The sequence below is a fragment of the Cherax quadricarinatus genome, chromosome 51, assembly GCF_038502225.1.
Source record: "Cherax quadricarinatus isolate ZL_2023a chromosome 51, ASM3850222v1, whole genome shotgun sequence".
NCBI classification, from domain to species: domain Eukaryota; kingdom Metazoa; phylum Arthropoda; class Malacostraca; order Decapoda; family Parastacidae; genus Cherax; species Cherax quadricarinatus.
In genome coordinates this window covers 22,218,991-22,245,675 of record NC_091342.1, presented here as the reverse complement: position 1 = coordinate 22,245,675, position 26,685 = coordinate 22,218,991, and the positions used below count along the sequence as shown (strand labels likewise).

General features: G+C 38.5%; 1 protein-coding gene and 1 long non-coding RNA gene across 2 annotated transcripts in view; one reads left to right on the top strand and one right to left on the bottom strand.

The window, feature by feature from the left end:
- The window catches only part of LOC138854160 (uncharacterized), a 502,510-nt gene that overhangs the window by 245,136 nt on the left and 230,689 nt on the right, over positions 1–26,685 (bottom strand). The gene's annotated exons all lie outside the window — the stretch shown is intronic.
- LOC128694593 (adenylate cyclase type 5) overlaps positions 1–26,685 on the top strand; it is a 418,524-nt gene that overhangs the window by 229,889 nt on the left and 161,950 nt on the right. The window contains exons 4-5 of the mRNA XM_070095954.1: positions 9,300–9,392; positions 24,411–24,557. Coding sequence (XP_069952055.1) covers positions 9,300–9,392; positions 24,411–24,557 — 240 coding nt within the window. The remainder of the gene's footprint in view (positions 1–9,299; positions 9,393–24,410; positions 24,558–26,685) is intronic.

Genomic DNA, 26,685 nt, shown 5'->3' with positions numbered 1-26,685 from the left:
GACCAGAATGAGCCTTTGGTTCACCCAAAGGTGTAGAGAGGCAAACACTTAGGTGTACAAGAGAATGGAAAATATATAGAAGACAAAGGAGCCACGAATACACGCACACACACACACACACACATATATATATATATATATATATATATATATATATATATATATATATATATATATATATATATATATATATATATATATATCCTAGGTAGTAGGTTGGTAGACAGCTATCACCCAGGGGGGTACTACCGTCCTGCCAAGTGAGTGTGAAACGGAAACCTGTAATTGTTTTACACAATGGTAAGATTGCCTGTGCCTTTTTTCTTGTCTCATTAGCACGCGGGATACCAGGTATAACTTGCTACTTCTACTTACACTTAGGTAACACTACACATGCATGTACATATATATATATATAAATATATACATATATATATATATATATACTATATATATACATATATATATATATATACTATATATATACATATATATATATATATATACTATATATATACATATATATATATATATATACATATATATATATATATATACTATATATATACATATATATATATATATACTATATATATACATATATATATATATATACTATATATATATACATATATATATATATATATACATATATATATATATATAAACATATATATATATACATATATATATACACATATATATATATATATATACATATATATATATATACATATATATATATATATATATATATATATATATATATATATATATATATATATATATATATATATATATATATATATAATGTCGTGCCGAATATGTAAAATAGGTCAATTAGCAAGAACTCATTTAAAATTAAGTCCTTTCTAAAATTTTCTCTTATACGTTTAAAGATATATTTTTTAAATTAATGTTAATGTTAAAATTTTTAATTTTGCTCCAAAAGAATCTTAGAAAACTTACCTAACCTTATTATAACAAGAAAAATTTATGTTAGCCTAACCCAACTAAATATATTTTAGATTTATTTACAATAATTTAATACTAAACAAACACAGTGAAATAAGTTTTTTTCGTTAGGTTCAGAATGATTTTGGCGAAATTATTGCATACACAAATTTTCACTTGTTCTATATGGCAAGATGAGCGTTGCTATTTAAGCCAAGTTCGCAAGTTCTGCCTATTCGGCACGACATATATATATATATATATATATATATATATATATATATATATATATATATATATATATATATATATATATATATATATATATATATATATATATATATATATGCAAAACAACCACTGTGAAAGAGTAGTGAAATTCCAAGCGTTTTCGTGCCTTCTCTTCTTAAGATTTTTAATATTAAAGTTGTATTTAAAAATCTTGATACAGTAAAAAAAACTTTTGATAAAGAATTCCCCCCAAAATGCTGACGGATGTGTCTATAAGATTCCTTGTAAAATTTGCGATAAAATTTATTACCGTCAAACTGTTAAAAGTCTCGAACTTAGGTTAAAACAACATAAATATACCATTAGAACTGGACAAGATTCCAGTGCTCTTTTTATTAATGTGAGAGACTTTAACCAACCAATTGATTTTCAAAAAGTTGAGAAAGTTGTATCAAGCAAGTCCATGGTTGACAGAAATATAATTGAATCTTGTTTCATAAAAAGCAGTTTTGAAAATAATATGAATATTTCCTTAGGTTTGTATAAATTAGATTCATTTATAATTAATAAAATTTGGTTAGAGTTTAATAATACATTGGACAAATAATAAACCTTATTTCTTGGGTAAAATGATTTGTTGGTGGGTTGTCGTGAGGACCTGTCTAGTTGGACCAGCAGACCTACTGCAGTGTTCCTCTTTTCTTACGAGTCCGGTATTGTCTCGCGTCAGGTGTTTCTTTGTTGCGGGAGTTGACTGTGAGGTGTGATCTAAGCCCTTTTATTGCCTTCCTTTGATGTATTACTTTCATAGTTCCTTGACAATGTGAGTAGTCACGAAAGCGCTTGGAATTTCACTATTCTTTCACAGTGGTTGTTTTGCATAATTTAAAATCACCTGTTTACTGTGATCTTATTGCATATATACATACAGTGGTCCCCCGCTTTTCATAGTTCCCGGCAATCATAAAATTCGCCAATCATAGGGGTATTTTCGTATAAACATGGACCCGCTTTTCATAGGTTGACTCGCGAGTCGTAGTTCGTCCGGGACGCGTACCCACGGCGTGAGCCGGGGCGGCAGCCAGTCTGGCATTGTTTACCAGTGAGCGAAGGTCCCCTCACGTGCTCCAGCGAAATATTTCATAATATTCCATTTATTTTAATGCTTGCAAGTACTAAATAAGCTACCATGGCTCCAAAGAAAGCTCCTAGTGCCAAGCCTGTGGTAAAGAAGGTGAGAAATACGATTGAATTTAAGAAAACCATCATTGAACAATATGAAAGTGGTACAAGTGTGGCCAAACTGTCCAGGATGTATAAGAAACCCTACACAACCTTATGTTCCATAGTGGCCAAGAAAAAAGAAATAAAGGATGCTGTTGTTGCGAAGGGAGTAACTATGCTGACAAAAATGAAATAACCAGTACTGGAAAAGGTTGAGAAGTTATTATTGGTGTGGATAAATGAGAAACAATTAGCAGGAGATATTCTTATGACTTCGATTATTTGTGAAAAGGCTAGGCAGTTGCATGAAGATTTGGTAAAGAAATTGCCTGCAAATAGTGGTAAGTGAGTGAATTTAAGGCCAGCAAAGGCTGGTTTGAGAGATTTAAGAACCGTACTGGCATACACAGTGTGGTAAGGCATGGTGAGGCTGCCAGTTCGGACCACAAGGCGGCTGAAAAATATGTGCATGAGTTCCACGAGTACATAGAGGCTGAAGGACTGAAACCTGAACAAGTGTTCAATTGTGACGAAACAGGCCTCTTTTGGAAGAAAATGCCGAAGAGGACCTTCATTACACAAGAGGAAAAGGCAATGCCAGGACAAAAGCCTATGAAAGACAGGCTGACACTAATGTTCTGTGCTAATGCTAGTGGGGATTTCAAAGTGAAGCCATTACTAGTGTACCATTCTGAAAATCCCAGAGTGTTCAGGAAAAACAATGTTATGAAGAGTAAATTGTGTGTGTTTTGGAAATCTAATAGTAAGGCATGGGTCACGAGGGAAATTTTCGTCGAGTGGTTCAATGAAGTGTTTGGCCCTAGTGTGAAGGAGTATCTCCTGGAAAAGAAATTGGATCTCAAGTGCCTGCTAGTAATGGACAATGCACCTGCTCATCCTCCAAACTTGGATGACCTAATTTTCGAGGAGTTTGGGTTCATCACAGTAAAGTTCTTGCCCCCGAATACCACTCCTCTCCTCCAGCCCATGGACCAGTAGGTTATTGCAAACTTTAAAAAACTCTACACAAAAGCAATGTTTCACAGGTGCTTGACTGTGACCACAGACACTCACTTGACCCTAAGGGAATTTTGGAGAGAACACTTCAGCATCCTCCACTGCATAACCCTTACAGGTATGGCTTGGAAGTGACTACCAAGACTTTGAACTCTGCCTGGAGAAAATTGTGGCCAGATTGTGTCGACAAGAGGGATTTTGAAGGATTTGGGACTGACCCTAATGAGCCTATGTCTGTTGTAAAATCAATTGTGGTACTGGGGAGTTCCATGGGGTTGGATGTGAGTTTGGAGGATGTGGAAGAATTGGTGGAAGACCACAATGAAGAGCTCACCACTGAGGAGCTGCAAGAGCTTCAGCAGGAAGAGCAACACTTCGCAGTTCAGAATCTTGCTGCAGAGGAGGAGGAAGAGAGATGGAAGAAGGTGCCTTCTTCAGAAATTAAAGAGATTTTTACTATGTGGGATAAGATGGAAAGCTTTATGGAGAAACATAACCCTAACAAGGTTGTTGCAAGCCATATTGGCAACATGTACAGTGACAAAGTCTTGGGCCATTTTAGGGAAGTGTTAAAAAGACGCCAGAAACAGAGCTCTCTCCACAGTTATTTTGTGAGACAGGACTCCAGTGACTCTCAAGGTGGTCCTAGTGGCATTAAGAAACAGAGAAGAGAAGTAACCCCAGAAAAGCAAATGGTACCTGAGGTGTTGATGGAAGAGGATTCCCCTTCCAAACTATAAACAATCCACTCTCTCCTCCTCCAGTCTCCCATACACTAAGAAGAATCTCCAATAAAGGTAAGTGTTATGCTGTTAATGATTCATTCATCATTTCCATTGTATTGTTTATGTACTACATGTATATTTCATGTTAAATTTTTTTTGTTTTAATACTTCTGGGTGTCAGGAACGGATTAATTGTATTTACATTATTTCTTATGGGGAAAATTGATTCGTAAATCGTAAATTTCGTTTATAGTAACGGCTCCAGGAACGGATTAATTACGAAAAACGAGGGACCACTGTATATATATACATATATATATATATATATATATATATATATATCTATATATATATATATATATATATATATATATATATATATATATATATATATATATATTACTAAATGTAAAAGGAGAAACTTTCGTTTTTCCTTTTGGGCCACCCCGCCTTGGTGGGATACGGCCGGTGTGTTGAAAGAAATATATATATATATATATACATACCCCTCTGTTTTTTTTTTTTTGTTTTTTTTTTTTGTATTTTCTTAATAGTTTTTGTTTTTGTTTATTTCCTCTTATCTCCGTGGGAAAGTGGAACAGAATTCTTCATTCGTAAGTCATGCATATCGTACAAGGCGACTAAAATGTCGGGAGAAAGGGGCTAGTAACCCCTTCTCCTGTATACATTACTAAATTTAATAAGAGAAACTTTCGTTTTTCTGTTTAGGTCACACTGCCTCGGTGGGATACGGCCAGTTCGTTGAATATATATATGGATATGTTGATATACATCAACGTATCCAGCGTGAGGTGCAGACCACAGGCCGCAACACCCTCATACAATCAACAGCCTTACTTGTTAATTTAGTCGTCAGGGATAAATCACCTGACACGGGTCATGAACATACGATGACCTGCTCGATGGCTCCTTAAGAGCTTCGTAAAGATTTCATTCCAACATAGTTTGATTAGCTGTGACTTTGATATAGCATCAGTACCGAGAATCTTATAATAGTGCTTAACTCTCTTCAGTGCTAGATGTTATTGTAGAAGGGGATGATGTACCTCTGTTTTACCCCATATATGAAGAACGTACTGTTTCCAACTGTCTACGACAACTCACACCGTACATGAATAAAGCGTTATTTCCAACACTCAAATAATGCGGGTATAAATCTTCCCTACACAATGTTCAAACAACACGGGCATATATCTTCCCCAAACCATGTTCAAACAACACGGGTACAACTCTTCCCCACACAATGTTCAAACAACACGGGTATAAATCTTCCCCACACAATGTTCAAACAACATGGGTACAAATCTTCCCCACACGTTGTTGAAACACGGGTACATCTCACACATTGTTCAAACAACACTGGTGTACAAATCCTCCCCATACAGTGTTTAAGTAACACGGGTACAAATCCTCCTCACAGAGTGTTAAAAGAACAAAGTACATATCCTCCCCACACATTGTTAAATGAACACGAATGCATATCCTCTCTGTACTGTGTTCAATGAACACTGGTACCAATCTTGACTTTCCCATCACATCTTTTCTTTATGGCACCAAAGAGCAAGTCCAAGAGCTAAAACCCGACTTCTGCAATTACATATAGATGAATACACGCGTCTTAAAATACTCTACAATAGTTGATGGAAGGAGCCTTGATAAGACGTAAGGTGTCAGTGGCCCTATAGTCGCTAACAACAAGATGCAACGTAAGGTGCCATTGTCCCTATAGACCCTAACCGTAACAAAATACGATGTAGAATGTTAGTAGGAATATGACGGTATACAATACAGACCGACAGGTTGATAATTAAGGCATCTTTATATCGAAACGCTTCGCCTACACAGTGGGATTCTTCAGTCGAATACAGTGGCCCTACAGATCGTAACAACAAGATACGGCGTATGGTGTCAATGGCCCTATAAGCCTCAAGATGAAGCGGGAATGAAGAAGTAAAGCAGATGCCAAAAGAGAAGGAAGACGGAGAGGGTAAGAAGACCAATAGAGAAAGATTAAGGAAGGAAAGAGGAATGCTGGTCAGGGTAACTTAATTAACCTTACAGGTTAGTTTTAACTATAATAAGTAATAAAAGGCCAACAGAGCCCCAGTGTGTGTGGATATTCCATTAACTACACTGATGAGATAACCGCTCTTCATTTTGCTCAATTTATTACCTGAAGCGCTGGTCGAGAAGCTAATATTACCATGCATGTTCATCATAACATGTATACATTCATTTACACATGTATAACTTATACGTTAATGAACGCTTTGACGTAATTTAACAGGTAAACGGGATAAAACTGGTGCCTGACCACTTCACGTCTGACATTAATATAAAGTTGTAACTTATCGCTATGTACTCGTCCTATTAATTAGTTATTAACTTGGCATTATGCTAGGTTTCATTTTCATTCGCCTGTGCCTGTGGTTGACTGGCTTATTGGTTCAAAGCCTCTCGACTGTACGAGGATCATTAAAGCCACGTACAACTTTTACACCATCAATCAATGATGCTTTAACCCCTAAATATGAATTAAAATAAACTCTCAGCATATGTACACTGAGAGATACACATCTGTCTCTGAATATAATATGGAAAACATGCATCTTTCTGAGTATATTCAATGAGATATACATGCTTCTGTATATGTGTGTGTGTGTATATATATATATATATATATATATATATATATATATATATATATATATATATATATATATATATATATATATATATATCCAGAAAAATAAATTCATCTCTGTTTATATGCGCAGAGATAAACACCACTCTGAGTATATATACGTACTTGTGAACTTGTTTTTTTTATAGCAAGATACTTGTTCCTGAATTATGTGTTCAGAAGCGGTATTTATAGTTACCAGTATAGCATTTACCCAACTGAATAAAATATCTGTAAAGGTTATTATTATGTCTTGAAATAAAATATAAGTTTATCCCTCAAGACACATCATGTGCTGATTATTTATCTCTCACACAAAATCGTGCTAAACCATTCCACGGGTCGCGGTGAGTCGTAAAACTGAAGATCGATGTGGGCCACCTGGCTATACAATAAGATTCATCCAACTTGTATTTGTGGTCACAGTGGTGCCTATACTAACCTTCTTGTGGTGTATAAATATACCTAGTTGGATGAGTCTCATTGTAGCCAGCTGGCCCAGTGGCTAACACGTCGGTCTGGAGTTTAACGACTCACCATGTGCTGGTTAATTATCTCTCACACATCATGTGCTGGTTAGTTATTTCACACACACCATGTGCTGGTTAGTTATCTCTCACACACCAAGTGCTGGTTAGTTATCTCTCACACATCATGTGCTGGTTAGTTATCTCTCACACACCATGTGCTAGTTAGTTATCTCTCACACATCATCAGGAGGCCTGGTCACAGACCGGGCCTCGGGGGCGTTGACCCCCGGAACTCTCTCCAGGTAAACATCATGTGCTGGTTAGCTATCTATCACACCCTGTGCTGGTTAGTTATCTCTCACACACCATGTGCTGGTTAATTATCTCTCACACCATATGCTGTTGGTAAATATTATTTGTGCAGACAGCTTTAGAATTTTTTTTTTCTTTCCATCAACTCAGTATCACTGGAAGATCTTGAGTGTAATCATTTTTCACTTTTGTGTCTGATAATCCAAGTTATCTCTTTACAGCATCTGATAATAAGCCAAACGATTTCTTTACGGGACCTGATAACTCCAGTGATCTCTTTCTTTCATCTGACAATGGAAGTTATCTCTTTACAGCATGTGACACCACTGGTTAACAAAATCAAACTATTTTCCCATTAAAAATTTACACGCTGGTTCCAAAAGTATTTAAATTTTTCCCCAAGTCGACAGTTTTCTTATTTTAACATGGTCTCGGACATAATAAATCGCATGTTACGATAATCACACACAATTTAACACCAGAGTAGTCTGTCGGTATACTTTCATTCCAGAAACCTTGGTAGCGATTTTCTTCACTGATAACTATCGGATAATTCTCATTCCGCGTTTTAGGAACTAAATGAGGGTTGGCAGAAGTCTACGCAGGCCTAGAGATTTACTGAGAGAGGGTCATCCACTGATATGTCTTGGGTAAAGCACTATTCTCCACACTTTGACGCCTAATTTGAGGCACTTGCACTGCCCAAATGAACTTGAATAACTGCAATTCCCAGAGAGAGAGACGTGAGCACTAATTGTCGGTGGTGAGAACTGTCAGCCCGGCCCTCGTTTCTATCCACTGAGAAGCCACAGAGTTGGCCGTTCGAAACATTTCTTCTCAGAAATCAACTCCTGCTCCTGAACACAAAGCGAAACCCACAGAGTGTGTCAATCAGCAGTTGCGATATTCTTCTCTTGATACATCACCTTCCCAAGGCTCTTTCATTGCCTGTCACTCACAACAGTTGTTTTGCACACAAACAACGCCGTTTAATGCCTAGCTGGGGCAAATGAAATTAATTTAGTCAGATAGGCAGGCCCCATCCGTAGAAGCCGACAGAATTTAAAAGCCTACCTTATTTAGGGGGCCGACATAATATCCCCTTAAAAGTTGCTGACATTGATTAAAAAATGTAAAGAAAAACTCTGCTCGGTTTTATCTCGAAATATACGTGGTCTACCTGGAGTTTACCTGGAGAGAGTGGTAGAGAAAAACAGAAAATGAATTGGAATCAATATAAAAAAAATCTAAATAGCACATAAAGAATTACCTCTGACGAAATTTCTTTGTTGACTAGTGTAATCAAAGTGATTTATTAACAGCATCTGAAAATTAAACTGATCTCTATAGTATCTGTTACTCTCACTAACGCAATTGCAGCATCTGATAATGCCTATAATATTACAGCATCTGCTAGTCTTTCTTTCGTTGCAGCATATGACAGTCGCAGTAATGTTGCAGCCTCTGTTAATCACAAAAGTACAGCCTCTGATAATCACAGCAATATTACAGCCTCTGATAATCAGAACAGTAAAGCCTCTGATAATCAGAACAGTACATCCTCTGATAATCAGAACAGTACAACCTCTGATAATCATAATAATATTCCAGCCTCTAATAATCACATCAGTGCTGCCTCTGAAAATCTCATTCTGGTTGCAGCATCCTCTTCGCCGACATCTGTGGGTTCACGACGCTGTCCGACCAGTGCACCGCTGAAGAACTTGTGAGATTACTCAGTGAACTCTTTGCTCGGTGAGTATTGTTTCTACCTGTGTGATCGGTGAGTACTGTCTGTACCTGTGTTGACACCTGTGTGCTCGGTGAGAACTCTACCTGTGTTGACACCTGTGTGCTCGGTAAGAACTCTACCTGTGTTGACACCTGTGTGCTCGGTAAGAACTCTACCTGTGTTGACACCTGTGTGCTCGGTGAGAACTCTACCTGTGTTGACACCTGTGTGCTCGGTGAGTACTCTACCTGTGTTGACACCTGTGTGGTCGGTGAGTACTCTACCTGTGTTGACACCTGTGTGCTCGGTGAGTATTCTACCTGTGTTGACACCTGTGTACTCGGTGAGTACTCTACCTGTGTTGACACCTGTGTGCTCGGTGAGTACTCTACCTGTGTTGACACCTGTGTGCTCGGTGAGTATTCTACCTCTGTTGACACCTGTGTGCTCGATGAGTGCTCTACCTGTGTTGACACCTGTGTGGTCGGTGAGTACTCTACCTGTGTGCTCAGTGAGTACTCTACCTGTGTGATCGGTGAGAACTCTACCTGTGTGCTCGGTGAGTACTCTACCTGTGTGCTCGATGAGTACTCTACCTGTGTGCTCGGTGAGTACTCTACCTGTGTGCTCGATGAGTACTCTACCTGTGTGCTCGGTGAGTACTCTACCTGTGTGCTCGGTGAGTACTCTACCTGTGTGCTCGATGAGTACTCTACCTGTGTGCTCGGTGAGTACTCTACCTGTGTACTCGATGAGAACTCTACCTGTGTGCTCGGTGAGTACTCTACCTGTGTGCTCGGTGAGTACTCTACCTGTGTGCTCGGTGAGAACTCTACCTGTGTGCTCGGTGAGTACTCTACCTGTGTGCTCGGTGAGTACTCTACCTGTGTGCTCGGTGAGTACTCTACCTGTGTGCTCGGTGAGTACTCTACCTGTGTGCTCGGTGAGTACTCTACCTGTGTGCTCGGTGAGTACTCTACCTGTGTGCTCGGTGAGTACTCTCTGTAACTGTAATAAAATATCACTGGTTTGCAAAATACTTATTTTATCATTTATACTCTGTATTGCATTAATAAAGTCACTGGATGGTGAAAGGTCTCCACAGTAAACATACCCAGGTGTTGCACGTGTCTTATTCATTTGTCTATACCTGTGTTTACACGGGTGTCTCGACATTTCTTTACCAGATATATCCCATCCCTTCAATGGTGTTTTATGTTGGTGACGGGCTTTCGATCTAAAGGAAAGGAGAATATCCTTCCTCTGTCTCAGATAAAAACATATTTAGCTCAGATTCCACTGACGTTGTATGAATCTTACCGGTTTAGCAATTCTCCATAAATATAATAATTATTATAATTCATCAGGCATAAAACCGCGTACGAGTAAAGCTCTCGTCCTTCACCTGTGTTTCAGCAGAGTAAGCTGGGCCACAACACATAAATAAATTTCACTGATAAATGTTAAATGATTTGCATCAAGGATGATTTAGCTCATATTCAAAATTTGCTTCTAGGAATGATATTCAAATGCGTAATTATATATTACTGAAAACGGACATTTTCAATTATATATATATATATATATATATATATATATATATATATATATATATATATATATATATATATATATATATATATATATATATATATATATATATATTACAATTGTTTTAATGATGTAATGATTTGTCACAGTATAACTTCAGGTCCTGTACATTGTAAATTTAACACTATGAAAAGAAGAAGACCCTCCCCTAAGGTATCCCAGCCCTTCCAGGGTTAACTAATTAGAGAACACTGTGTCAACATCTCAGGTTGATGACCAGCAAATATTTGAACTACTGCCGAAATAAAGATACAAGTCTCCAAGAGGAAATAAAGATACAAGTTTCCGAGAAGAAATAAAGATACAAGTCTCCAAGAGGCAATCAAGGCACAGGTCTAAAAGAGATAATCAAGGCACAATTTTAAGAGGTAATCAAGGCACAGGTCTAAAAGAGGTAATCAAGACACAAGTCTGAAAAAGGTAATGAAGGCACAGATGTAAATGAGGTAATCAAGGCACAAATCTAAGAGGTAATCAAGGCACAAATCTAAAAGAGGTAATCAAGGCACATATCTAAAAGAGGTAATCAAGGCACAAATCTAAAAGAGGTAATCAAGGCACAAATTTAAATGAGGTAATCAAGGCACAAGTCTACAAGACGTAATGAAGGTACAAGGCTACATAACAAAAGTACAAGTCTGGAGAAAGAAATATGGGTTGAAGTCTACAAGGAAATACAGAGACAAGGTCAAATAAATCGAAGGTCATAAGAGACCATGAGTGAAGCTATTAAATCCACCAGAAGACGTCGAAATAAAGTAATCATGCAAGCCCAAATGTGGTATAAACCTTGGTAATAAATACCGACAAGTTGGTTTAGAAAGACACGTAAGCAAACACTATAACATATTTATTAGAAAACGTTTCGGTCCTGGGACCTTGATCACTTCTAACATACAGAGGTAGAAAGACATTATATATATAGGCGGAGAGTGAGATGTGACGCACGTGACCTGAGGAATGTCATAAGAACAAGAATGGAGGAACAGAGACGATGTAAGGTACGCCTGTGTCCTCCACAGAGACTCCACGGGGCATTTGATGAACTGGAACGAGGCAAAACTCGTTCTCACCGAACCAGACCTCAGACGCCGACGGTGCCTAGAAGCCTCACTAATCGCCGTCACCGACACTATAGAACGCAACACTGGAAACTACAAAATTTCAAAAATATTGGCATACATGATACTTAAGCAGCACCAACCCAACAACACAGGAGTCACATGATTTCATCGTCTACCCGTCCTCATCACAGGTAGAGGTTGTTTTGATAAGGACCTGCCTCGCATGGGCCAGTAGGCCTTCTACAGTGTTCCTCCATTCTTATGTTCTTATGACATTCCTCAGGTCACGTGCGTCACATCTCACTCTCCGCCTATATATATAATGTCTTTCTACCTCTGTATGTTAGAAGTGATCAAGGTCCCAGGACCGAAACGTTTTCTAATAAATATGTTCTAGTGTTTGCTTACGTGTCTTTCTAAACCAAGCCCAAATGTACACACAAGCACTACAGAAATCATCAGTTACAAAACAGAATAGTCAAAATAAAACAGAATACTCAAGACCCATTAATAGTCAAAATAGAATTATCAAGCCCCATTAATAGTCAAAATAAAATATAATAGTTAAGTCCCATTAATTGCAACCAACAGAAAATCCAAATGTGATAGTACTATGCCTGAACCGTTTGAAAATATGAACAGACCCTAAGATGAATGGTACATGCAAATATGATCATCGTAGGCAATTTCGAAATCTACTAAATAAAGGCATATGTCATTTCAAGACTTCCAATTATTTTCACGCGAAATGTGTTATAGTTCAAGCCATAAAAGGCAATGCTATGACAAACTGTCTTGCTTTCCACATGAGGAGAAAAAGGCGAGTTGAGCCTCGTGAACGTCAAACTGAATTTACGACCATACAAACCAGAGACTTTCGTAGTGTCAGGAAGGGAAAAAGAATGGTAAGAATATTCTAGATGAATGGTTCAGAGAACCGACAAGTTGATAAATTAGACACATATGCAACATAATAGTATCAAGATTGATGGACTGATCACATCGACTCAAGGCTGAGGGACTGATCACCCCAAACTCTTCCTGTTGTTCCCCGTTCTCCTTTGTTATGGACTGATGAAGCCACTGTGTGGTGAAACGTGTCCTTAATAAAGATACCAAGTGCTGCACATGTGTCTAATTTATCAAGAATATTCCACTACCTCATAGCTGTGTTGAACTATGAACAAAGCAGAGGGTAGCACATCAGACCTATATAATTATATTAATGTCAAAAATAACCTAAAAACAAATAATGAAACATTTAACTTTGGAAATATACATGGTCTTAAACCCAGCAGCAACAACATACTGTTTATTAGTGGACTATTCACGGGGAGATCAATAACAATGTTTGCGGTTTGCAAGCGCATATTAAAGACTACTATGAAAATATGATTACCAGGGTACAGTCTATTGCGATGCGGCCGAAAACGGTTGGAATGAATGTTAATTAAGACTCATTAATCTGCACTAAACTGCTTAATGCCAGTGAAAATTTAAAAATCTCTATAAATTTACTGTTCTTGTATATAAACCACCATATGCAACCCTCTAGTACTTAAATGATCAGCTACTGAAAAATCGAACACTGTCATGAACCTCTTTCAAGCTTATCCAAAAATCCTGATTCTGGGTGTTTTCAATTTAAGACACCTCTAACTGCAGAGAAGACTCCAGAAGGCAGTCAGAATGAATAATCACATACAAATAAACTGTTAGGACATTAGGACTCCGTGATAAATTCGCTTCAAGTCAGAAAATAGTGGAACACACCAAACCAGAAAATACCTTGGAACTAAAAAACAAAACGATGTCAAATACTGTAAACTGAGAAGCAACATACCTGAAGTTTAGACCTTCATACACACTAGAGTTAAGCAACCCAACACACCCGTGAGTGTTTATTAAATAAATACTATTTCAACAAAAATACATCAACAGCGAACAAATAAACCATGACCCTAATTATGCTGGGAAGATTGTAAGAATAACATGGACCGAAACCAGTGCTTCAAGAGGATGAGCTCCTTGCCACGTAAAATTATGTTCCAGTCACATACCATTAAGAAAATAAGAAGAGAAGATGTAAGTTAGACAGAGCGAGAGAGACTTCCTCTACATGAGAAGATGAAGAATCGCAGAACTTCTCGAAGGTTCCACACTTTCTCAAGAATGAAAAGAAACACTAGTTAGATAAATGGAAAACACTGAGCTCAAATTGAATGCATCAGAAGATTCCAGGCGAGACATTAATGAAATTAAAAGAAACCCAAAATACTTTTTCCTCATATGTAAATCCAAGGTAAAAACACACATATTGTTGAAATCTTGCTCAAAGGAGATGGAACTTACACTCATGACAACAAAGAAATGAGAGAAATACTGAAATCACAATATGACTGTATTTAGTAAGCTCCTGTCTTATTCAACTGCTGAACCATTACGTCATGGTCTTGGATGCACTGGAAGACAAAAAAAAAATGCAGATGTAATATACACAGACTTTGTAAAAGGCTTCGAGAGGCGTGGTCGCTGTTACAGCGCACAACATGTGTAGAAAATGAATAATTGAGTAAGTAAGCAGATAAATATTTAACTTTCTAACAAATCGAAACTAGAGTAATATTCAACAAAATAAACATCAGAGGTTGCCATTATGAAAAGCTCCGTTCCTGAAGCCAGAGTACTCGTCCCAGTTCTCTTTCTTATTTTCATATCCAGCAGCACCGTATCATCCACGGCAGATGATACTAGAATCTGTAAAAGAATGGCATCCGCTGAGGACACCGCAAGTTGTCAAGCGGATGTATACCAAATCCTTCAGTGAGCCACAGAAAACAGTGATGTTCAATTAGGCAAATTTTTTATATCGTCTATATAATTTTTTACGAATAATATTTATGAACGCATAAAAACATAAAATTATAGACCGAAGCCTTTTACAGAATTATGAATTATTATTATAATCAAAAAGAAGCGCTGAGCCACAAGGACTATACAGCGCTGCAGGGCAGGAAGGAAGCGAGGGCATCAGGTGGCAAAAGGGAGATGGATGAGTAATAGGTTACGGATAACAGCGGGGTAGTGGATGGTGAAAGGGTAAAGGGCAGCAAGAGACTGAGCTAGAAAGGGCTGAGGGGAGTGCGAAAAGTATCATCAGAGTTTGTGGAGTAAATCAGTCGTTGTCAAGAAGTCAATGAGAGAGTCAGGATTAAAGGAGGGTCCATCAGCAAGAAGGGAAGGTAAAGAGAGAGTAGTAGAACGAAGACGACGTTGGAGGTAAATTCTGCGTGTTCGTTGATAGAGAGGGAAGTCTAACAGAATGTGGCCAATCGATACTGGAACTTGACACTGCTCACAGAGAGGAACAGGGTGCCTCGCCATGAGATACCCATGAGTAAGACGAGTGTGGCCAATGCGAAGGCGGGAGAGAGTGGTCTCCCAACCTTGGCACTGATGACAAGAAGACGGCCAGTAACCTATGCTCGGTTTAATAGAATGAAGTTTGTTACCGAGCAGAGTTGACCAACGTTGTTGCCAACGGGTGCGAAGGTGGGTAGCTATTGCAGCAAAATAGTCCAGAAATGGAACACCTCGATAGGAAATCGGTAGGTCATGTACTGCTGACCGCGCAGCAGTGTCTGCCTGTTCATTGCCCTGTACGTCGACATGACCAGGGACCCAACAAAAAACAATATCTTTATGTTTGGTAGATATACGGCGTAGCCACAGAATTATGAAGGGCTCGGTAAAATTAACAACCCCCAACCCTTGCCCTTTATCCCCATACCCTTTCTCATCCCATGGCTTACAATGTTATCCTTCTCCCCTCCCCCTGGAATGGTGCACACACCAACTACAGCTCTACCTCCACCACTCCTGTGAAATGAGTAGTAATTTCTGAATGTTGTATCAGTATGATGTTTGTGCAAAACTGTGGTCCACGGTGTTAGGGAACAATGTTGACGCACAGAATAAGTGACTATACACAAAGTTCCTTTTTCTTTATGTCATAAGTTAACTTTAGATAGTATTTAGTGATCTGATTTGATTTCTTTCCCCTTTTGAATTAGTTTCTCCGTTTATGAAAATCTTCAGTAAAAATAACTCACTCATTCCCCTTAGTATCAGCTGCTTCTTGCTCTCTCACCTCAAAAGGCTGAGGGAAATATAACAAGAAAAGACAAAGGTATGGAGACATGGATGAGAAGCAGGGAGGCAGAGAGAGGAGGAAGAGAAGGAAAACAGAGGAAAAAGAGAGGAGAGACACGCTTGTACACCAGGAAATCATTTAAATGGGCGAATTCTAAATATGGATTACAGAGTCGTATACGAGTTCTCTTTAAATATTAGTAATTTCTATCACACACCGCAAACTCATTTCCTGATCTATCACACTAACCCAAGCTAACTTCTTTACGTATTGTCTCCACGGTCCTGCACCGCTCATCCTGCATAAAATCATTCACGTCGTCAGGAAAAACTTCATTAAATGAGTGACTAAGTTTTTCGTTTCGCCACAAAGATGAGATTTTAAGGTGTGGGTGAAACTTGTGGTAACCATGGTGACATATGCAATGACGTCAAGTATTTACCCTCCCTGTGTTTGTTCCAAGGTACAAAACTTTCATACAAAATAAAATTACTTGTTTTTTATTCATAACTAGGAGGCACATTTGAACAGTTACGTTTGCGCACTTCTGGCAAGACAGCTTTTGAAATAATGGTGGTGAATGTATATTTCTCTGGGTCACTCTACCTCGCTGGAAAACGACTGACGTGTTAAGAAAAATTCTTTTTATTGATTTCACAAAAATTTAAGGCGTTGGTACCATTATAAGGGCAAGAAAATACTCAAACAGCTCCAGGAAGAAACTTCTATTCATTTATTTGTTTTTCTTTTTTTTTTGCCTGAAGTACGTTTAATCTCTTTTCCGAGGCCTTGGGTCCCTAGTCAGTACTCGAGATAAAAATATGTGTGTGTGTGTGTGTGTGTGTGTGTGTGTGTGTGTGTGTGTGTGTGTGTGTGTGTCGTGCCGAACAGGTAAAAATGGTCAGTTAGCAAGAACTCATTTAGAATTAAGTCCTTTCTAAAATTTTCTCTTATACGTTTAAAGATATAATTTTGTCATTTATGTTAATGTAAAAATTTATAATTTTCTACCATAAGAATCTTAGAAAACTTACCTAACCTTATTATAACAAGCGCAATTTAATTTAGCTTAATCCAACGAAATATATTTTAGATAAGTTTACAGTAATTTAATAATAAATAAACACAATAAAATATATTTTTTGCGAAATTATTGCACACACAAATTTTCGCTTGCCTTATTCGGTAAGAAGAGAGTTGCTATTTAAGCCAAAATCCCAAGTTTTACCTATTCGGCACGACATATATATAGTTACACGTATATGCATATTATTCAAATATTATCAAAAAGCCAGTTAACACATTACGAAGGCTGTCCTTACCACTAAGGAACGACGAGTAATAGTTAGCAAAAAATTTCAACCAGAGGAGACGCCAGCATTATTAAATACGTTCCTTAAATTGCTACTTCCTACAACGTTAGTCATAAAATATTAAAAGAACGTAGAACACTAGTTGTTTTATAAAGAAAATTTCATATAGTTTAATAAAACTATTTACTTATAAAAATAATTACATATACATATACATACATACACACACACACACACACACACACACACATATATATATACATACATATATATATATATATATATATATATATATATATATATATATATATATATATATATATATATATATATATATGTATATATATGTATATATATATATATATATATATATATATATATATATATATCTATATATATATCTATATATATATATATATATATATATATATATATATATATATATATATATATATATATATATATATACATGTATATATGTATATATGTATATATATATATATATATATATATATATATATATATATATATATATATATATATATATATATATAATGTGTGTGTGTGTGTGTGTGTGTGTAAGCGTTTTCACTGTCATCAGTAGACACATTTCGCATTTTAATCTAATGAATTTAGAGGACATTTTCTGAGCAAATTATATATCTCTCTGAGGTCAAGACCAACCCATTCAAATTACCTTAAACATTATAAGATTTACTAAATTGAGAGAGATGGAAAAAAATAGTAGATTAAGAGGAAGAAACAGAAACGAGGAGGGAGAAGTGAAAACCAGAAACACCAACAATGTGATGAAGACTTCTCACAGCCAGCTTTATCACTGTCCAAACACACCAAGACACTTTCTAGAGAACATAAATACCATTACGATCTTTAACGACGGTAAAAATAGTAATCCGAGTGTTATGTAACATGAAAGTAAAATTATCTTTAATACAAGTATACGCACAACACATAAGAATAGCTGCCATGTGTTTATGTTTCATCTGAAGTGATTGTAAATGCGGCCAAGCTGATGTAAACACTTAAGTCATGACTAACTTCTCTCGGTGTCGTTATATCAGTGAAGGCCTTGTCTCCTGATGGGCTGGAGGCAGAATGAAGCCACTTATACACTCGTTCACAGTTTGAGTCTCACACATACGCACACACACTGAGACTCGACCCCTGCAACCATATATAGATGAGCGAGTATATACTCATACATACACCCGAAAGACGGAAGGGAAGCATAGAAAAAACTAAATAACATCCACACAAAATTGTAGGGAGGGAGTATGGTGAAAGTAAACGTGGTTCTATGGGAGATGAGGTGAACCACTGAGATGACGAAGGGACAAAGGTGGGTGGCGCACTAGGGATCTATGGAGACAAAGAATTTTATCCATGAATTCAAATTCAAATTCAAAGTTTATTCTCTATAAGGATTACAATGCTGAGTTTACAGAATTTGGTTATTGTGTGGTTTACATCTAGTAAAATAATAATTAAAGAGTGTACCACTAGAACACCTAGCATGGCTAGGCATTTCGGGTAGACTTAAATTAAATCTTAAGTTTAAAATATTACAAAATTATGAGGTAAGTTGGTATTATGGCTAAGTGACTAAATACTAGTTTGTGAATTTAGCTATGTGAATGCTTTTGTTTTGGCACTATACATAGTTTCAGGCAAAAGGGGGACTGTACCAGAGTATAGTGGGTTTTGAATGCTACAGCAAGGATGAGGTTGGAATCAGTAGATATGTCGTGTTTCAGGGCAATGTGTAGTGTGAATATTATGCAGAGAATTCGGAGTTTGGGTATTAGGAAGAGGTTTAAAGTTGCCAAAAGAATTATTAAGAGGGCGGAGGAGCGGTGGATATGTTGCGGTTTTGGAGGGTCATCTGAACTGTGATGTCGACGCCCTTCTGGCAAGACTGATTGGGTGAATAAGAGTGAAGGTTTTTCTTCTTTGTCGGGTCAGTTACCTCGATGGGAGACAGCCATAGTGTTAAAATAAAAACAAGGAAAGGCGCGCAGATGCTGCTAAGTAAACCGGACACATCACAGGCAATAGAATCTGACACTGTCACCAGTGGTGATACAATGGTGGTGGTAACGGCATGGGAAATGACAGGCATTGGTAGTAGTGGCAGTGGAGATAAAGTAGTGGTAGACACTTGTGGCAATAGTAGTGGCAATGATGCTGGGGTTGGTAAAGGTCTTAGGAAAAAAACACCAGCTGTCCAAAAGCTGAAAGAGAAAAGGGAAAGGCGAAGGGAGAGGACGACGAACCTTGAGGGATAAAAATGTTCATCTCACTCCTTGCGAAGGTTAAGTGGGCTAAATATAGATAATTACTGGTCAACTTGAAAGCAACTGGAGGGAGTGGGAGGAGGCAAGGGAGTGGACGGAAGGGAAGGATTGGAAGAGGATGAGAACTGCAAGAGGATGAGGACTGGAAGAGGATGATGAGGATTTCAAGAGGATGAATAAATATGAAGAAGATAAAGAGGATTTTAAAAACACGAAGAGAATTTGAAAAGGATATAGAAGAGGACATTAAGAGGATGAAGAGGATTTGAACAGAATGAGGAGAAATGGAAGAGGACGAGAAAAAGAATTAAAAGTGGATGAGATGGAGAAGAAATGAAAGGACACAAGGAGGACGATTACAATGAGTAATTATAAATTAAAAATTTCAGTGAAATGTAAGGGAAGAAGAAAGACAAAAGAAAGCAAAGAAAGAGTACTGCAATATGAAGAAGGGAATGCTGGAAGGGTAAAAAAAAAAAAGAGAGGACAAAAGTATGGAACAGAATGACTGGAAGGGAAGGGAAATGTATTGGACGTGGAAGCTGGTAAAAATAGGCTTTCCCGAGGTCAACAATGACGGCATAGAAAAAACTCGAGTTTGTAGGTGTGTGTGTGTGTGTGTGTGTGTGTGTGTGTGTGTGTGTGTGTGTGTGTGTGTGTGTGTGTGTGTGTGTGTACTCACCTAATTGTGGTTGCAGGGGTCGATTCATAGCTCCTGGCCCCATCTCTTCATTGGTCGCCACTAGGTCCCCTCTCTCCCTGCTCCATGAGCTTTATCGAACCTCTTCTTAAAGCTATGTATGGTACCTGCATCCACTACCTCACTTTTCTGACTATTCCACTTCTTGACAACTCTATGACTGAAGAAATACTTCCTAACATACCTGTGGCTCATCTGAGTCTTCAACTTCCAATTGTGACCCTTTGATGCTGTGTCCCATCTCTGGAACATCCTGTCTGTGTCCACCTTGCCGATTCCTCTCAGTATGTGTATTGGTAAGAATTTCTTGTAGGTCTCTCTCCAGCAAGTAGCAAGGGACTTTACTCCAGTAGGTAGTCAGTGCTTCCTCCAGCAGGTAGCCTGCCTCTTCCATTTAAAAACATGAATCTGAGCAAGATCAAAGACCCATGCGACCGGAATACAAGTTTTTCCTCCTCATTCTGGTCGAACTGATTGCCTAACAGCAAAAATCGCTTCTCTTAGAGTTCCTGCCTATAATTTTACTAGCTAAGCTGTTGCCATATCTCGGTTCATTTTAAAGCCTATCCCTATCAATATAATTTTTTGTGGTACACCCTTCGTCGTGGTGTAACCCACGCTCGTGGGCTTATACCCAGGTACCTATTTACTCTCACCACATACATATTTACCCCTCACCACGTACACATTTACTCTTATAAGGCCTTTGTCACGCGAAGCAAATGCTTAGATTCGGGTCACAACTACCTATAAGGACAATGTTTCTCCTTTCCTGAATCAGGACTTGAGTAACGATCAGGCCAGTATTAGGGTATTAGAATCTCTCCGTTCCCTATGGTGGATGTAGAGTACGAAAATAACTGTTACTATCTCCATGGTAATGTTCTCATGCACAGGCACACACTCCTTTCCAAACGAGCAGGCACTCCTAAGACTGTCTCAGGGTAATACTACCACGGTCCTTCCAAAAGCAAGTATTGCACTTTGTACATAATTCTCCTATGGTTGGGCACCTGGGTATCAAGAAAACCCATGTATAACTTTCCAAACACTTCATCTCGCTAGGAGGGTACAGGTACAGGTAGAGTAACCAGGACGTGTCCTGCCCCGGGTCTTCTCCATGAGGTGGCCCGGCAGTGGCTCCCGAAGGAGAGTCGGAGTGTTGTACCGTTTACAGCCCTATTGCGGGGGCAGCCCTATGACAAGGGCACAGTGAGTCTTCTTCAGGTCAGGTGGAGTACTGTTTACATCCCTACGGTGAAGGCAGCCCTATAACAAGGGTACGGTGAGTCTTCAGCACAAGTGGTGTAGCAGTTAACTACAATCGTTGAAGGCGCCCAGTAAATGTACGTCTTTGGTTCAAGTGGTGTCTTCGGTCCAGTGTATACGATGGTGCCTCGTCTCCTACTCTCCTAGGAGGAAAAGGAGCCAATATATACTGTATACGAGAGGGGGGCGGAGGCGAGAGACAAAGAGAAAGTAGAAGTAATAATATGAAGGAAGCAGAGATGATAGTAGTTGAAGTAGTGATGATAGTGGTAGTAGTAGTAGTAGTTAGGATGAATAGTGGTAGAGACACAAGGGTCAGAGTAGAGTGCGGTGAAGTAATAGTAGTAGAAGAAGAAGTAGTAGTAGTGGTGGAGGAAGCCTAAGGACAAGAAAAATGAGCACTGTAGGAGAGCTAATGGCCCACGAGGGTAGGACCAAAAGCACAGGGGAAAAAAATACAGGACAAAAATCACCTAGGCATAAGGAAGGAAAGACAAAGAAAATATAGGAAAGGAGAAAATGTAAGGAGAGAAGATTGAGATCAGGTTAAGTCACAAGTGTTCTGAAGTTTGGAGCCTTTGACAGTGCAATGAGAAAGAAAAGAATCTACAAAGACAAAGCCAGAACTAAGATTCATATCAGGATGGTTATGTATAAGGTGTGTGTGAAGGCTAGAAGGGTAGACAGTTTTGACAGAGGACCAATTAATAGAATGAATGTGATCTTTAACATGACAGAAAAAAAACGAATAAATGGCGTAGAAAGACAAGTTGATAACTGAAACACTTGGGCAACATCTGCGAATCTTTATTCTGGAAATGTTTCGCCACCCAGTGGCTTTTCCAGTCCAATACAGTGAAGAACAGTGGAAGATGATGAGGAATTTGAGGTAATCAGTCCCTCAGCCTTGAGTCGATGTGTTCAGTCCATCAATCTTGATGAAAGTATAACATATCTACATAGAATGGGTGACTTTTATACTGCACACAGATGAGACGGATCAGTGGTAGGCGGACTTATCAGTGGAAATATTCACTAATGGAAGTAGGTCATGCCTATTGGTTAGATAAGTTATAAAGAATTCCCTGCATTTAGATCCTAAGATGTTGCTATGTTAGACAGAATTTAAATAAATGACTTAGAAACCAGATAAGTTAATAACTGACACACTTGGGCAACATTCGGGAATCTTCATTGTGGAAACGTTTCGTCACTCAGTGGCTTCTTTAGCCCAATACAGAGAACAGTAGAAGATGAAGAGGAATTTGAGGTAATCAGTCCCCTAGCCTTGAGTCGAACAAGAATCTTAGTCTCAGCCTATCTGATCTTATCTATAAACACTCAGTATGAGGCTCGATGTTAGTTTTGCGGGAGACCTGCTGTGCAGAGCCATCACTTCTACCTCGCTAGATGCTATCAAGGAGAGGTTAGCTCACCTGCACGACTTGGCCGCACATAACCTGCAAGGCTCACAATGGCAGATGAAGCAGTGGTATAAGAGATGAGTGCATCGATCTGTCAGATCCAGCAATCTAGTTATGGTACAGCAGCCAATGTCAGACCACACCTTACAAGTTAGGTTAAACGGTAGATGATTGTAATTAGGAGGTTCTACCCACACCTATTTACTTTCACCAAAGCCAGCACCTGTGCTGTCAGCAAGATTTGTTAGTAAGGGTGAATTTTTCTCTCAGTCAATACATCTTCCACCACTTACAGCAAAACCTGATTTCATTTGCACAATGTTTTGTTCACAGGTGAGCTTTTTTAAGTCTGTGATGACCCATAATGGCCACTCAGATCTGAAAGACGACCCGCGACGACCGTTCATATCTGAACAATGATTCGCAATGACCACTCACGTCTGAATGATGACCGCTTAAGTCAAATGACCCACGATGGCCAATCAGGTCTAAATAATGACCTGCGATGATCGCTCAGGTTCGAATGATAACCTGCGATGACTGTCCATGTTCGAATGATGACCGCTCAGTTCCGAATGATGGCCCTCTAAGGTCCGAATGATGGCCCTCTCAGGTGCGAATGATTCCCCGCGATGAACGCTCAAGTCTGAAGAGTGACTTGTGATGGCCGCTCAAGTCTTGACTTAAAATCCCTACACAAGCCTGAATGATGACTCGATCGTCCAGACCAGCTCATATTACCATGGAAGTAATGTATAGCAGTACTAATATGGTTAAGGTGGGAGTCTCGCTGTGAGTGATGTTACATATCATAAAGGTAACGCAAAAGCTTTAGAGTAATCAACCACTGAAGTCTATTAACTGGAAATAAGTTGGTTAGGCCAGATTAACCTTAGATCAAGCAATATTTGGTAGTTAATGAAAGTAATAGTAAATAAGAATGGTAAATATATAAATACGAATGGTATTGCCATATACCAACCCACCTGAATAAATAAAATATAGAAGAATATAAATAATACTGTATATTTTGTTGTACTAAGCTGTGTCTCTGTCCAGATATATGTCGGTATTACGATCTGCAACCAATGTTCTTATGAGGACCCATTGTAGGTTCCTTTCTGCAATCATTGACCAGTATTTACAGTTGTGTTTACGTGAATAATCTTGTTTACTGAATGCCCGCTGACAGGTTTGACCGGCTGGCAGCAGAGCACCACTGCCTGAGGATCAAGCTGCTGGGAGACTGCTATTACTGTGTCAGTGGTCTGCCAGAAGCAAGACCAGACCACGCTCACTGCTGCGTTGAGATGGGACTAGACATGATCGAGGCTATAGCGTAAGTTTTTACATCACACTCTTATGTTGAATGCTCATCACAGCCTTGAATTGTTGAATGTTCGTCCTGGACGTCGGTATATAACGTCGATTAGTATAAACTTTGTTAATGGATACCGGCAAGTGTTTGTTCTTGTGTCTAAATAACATCGACTACTCGTCATTTTCTTAGTTTGAAATGTTCATTTTTTTTTTATCTTTGCCATTGTCTACGGTGTTGGATCCTCGTCTATGTCTTGTTTTCTTTCTGTGGGGCAACAGTATAGTCTGGTGTTCAGCAATATCTATATGAAAATTTGTGGGATGGTATGAGTTCTCTATCAGGACTGTAAGAAAACTTTTACATAGAATTCCTAGAAACTGAGCGCTTCTCCTATATTATCCCAAACAATGTCACGTGCTTGTTCTACAAGGACGACGTTCTCACAATCACCCCAAAATTCTCCACGTCTACAGTACTTGAGGAAGGCTCAACAAAGTTGACCCTTCAGTCCATTTCACACTAAAAGACCGATGACAGATCAGAGATTACCTTTTCTTCGAATTTTTACCATAAAGGTGACAATTACCTAAAATTCCAAGTCTACAGAAAGCCTAAGAAGAAAACTAATCTTACATAATTCTACTCCAGAGATATCTTCACCGATTTCTTTTTGGGAGTGCGTAGTATCTGCAGCCTTCAATTTCTAGATAATGAGTTCTACATGAACCATACATTCACCAAACTACATTTTTCTGCTTCATTCATCAAGGACTGCAAGAAACAGGCTCTTTATAGCATCAATTCACTATGCTCTAACAGCACCTCGGTAAAGTTATCATGTATCCTAACAACCAAGTGCCCTTCAATATCTTTAAAGGAATTTCTTCATGGCAGCCAGTACTTCCATCAAATATCTTACCAGGGCTAAAGTCAAGTCTCTGAACTAGTCAACACATGGCATTATTCCATGTGTCACCTGTGATAAAATGCACATCGGTGAAACAATCTGGAATTTGAACTCATCTAAAAAACACATTTAAACGTGCAAATATGGTAACTTGAATAATGTTTGCGTGTTCTGTGACATACAAACTCCAAAAACCATCTGATGAAGTAGTTACGCCTGCTAATTTATTAAAGAACCTGACACCCGCAAACATAATTCGTTAGACTACTGCTTTAATTTCCATTTCTGAGACAGTAACACAAAACAAGGGCAGCTTCATTATCTCTGAGATATTAGCACAGATCCTTCTAAAAACACAATTCCTCCATCACTTAACATCATCGCACATCGAAGATACTACCACTACTTACTTTCCTACTACTACTTATACCACTGCTACCACCACTACTTACTTTCTTATTACTCTATTTATACCACTGCCACCACTACTACTGTCTTCAAGAATCCCAACCACTTCTGGACACCTCATCTTAATCCCTTTATACGCCCTTTGTGTCCATGTATCGAATAATTTGTATTGGCATAGTAAAGCTCCTAGTGAGCGAAACGTAAAAACAATAGCTGTCTTATTAGTTGCGCATGTGTCCAGCTACCGAACATATTATCCCTAGTCTTCCCAATAAATTATCGATAATGTGTTTTGTGGTAAAACACACTGGTTCCAGAAAGAACTCGTTCAAATGGAAACTGTGTTAGTCATCGTCATGAATAAATGTTTCCTCTTTCTAGTAAGATATTTTCCGGAAGTGGCGGTGGGTTATAATTAGTGTCTGGTGATGAATTTTGTAGTGAGTGGGTCCTGGTGTTCAACATGAGTCGCTGTGAGAAGTGACTTAGTCATCGAGGGGGAAAATACCTTGGACCGAGAGCCGCGTCTAGCAAAACTGCACTCAAGATAAGAACATAAGAAAGAACGAACACTGCAGCAGGCCTACTGGCCCATGCGAGGCAGGTCCAATTCTCCTACCGGCTTAAGCCAACGCCCTAACCTAGTCAGGTCAAGTCACATTCACTTAATGAAGGAGCACGGCATCTGACCTAGTACCACAAGCTAGTCAGGTACAACTCACACCCACCCACACCTTCTCATGAATTTATCTAGCCTGTTTTTAAAACTACACAACGTTTTAGCTTCTATGACGGTACTCAGGAGTTTGTTCCACTCATCCACAACTCTTA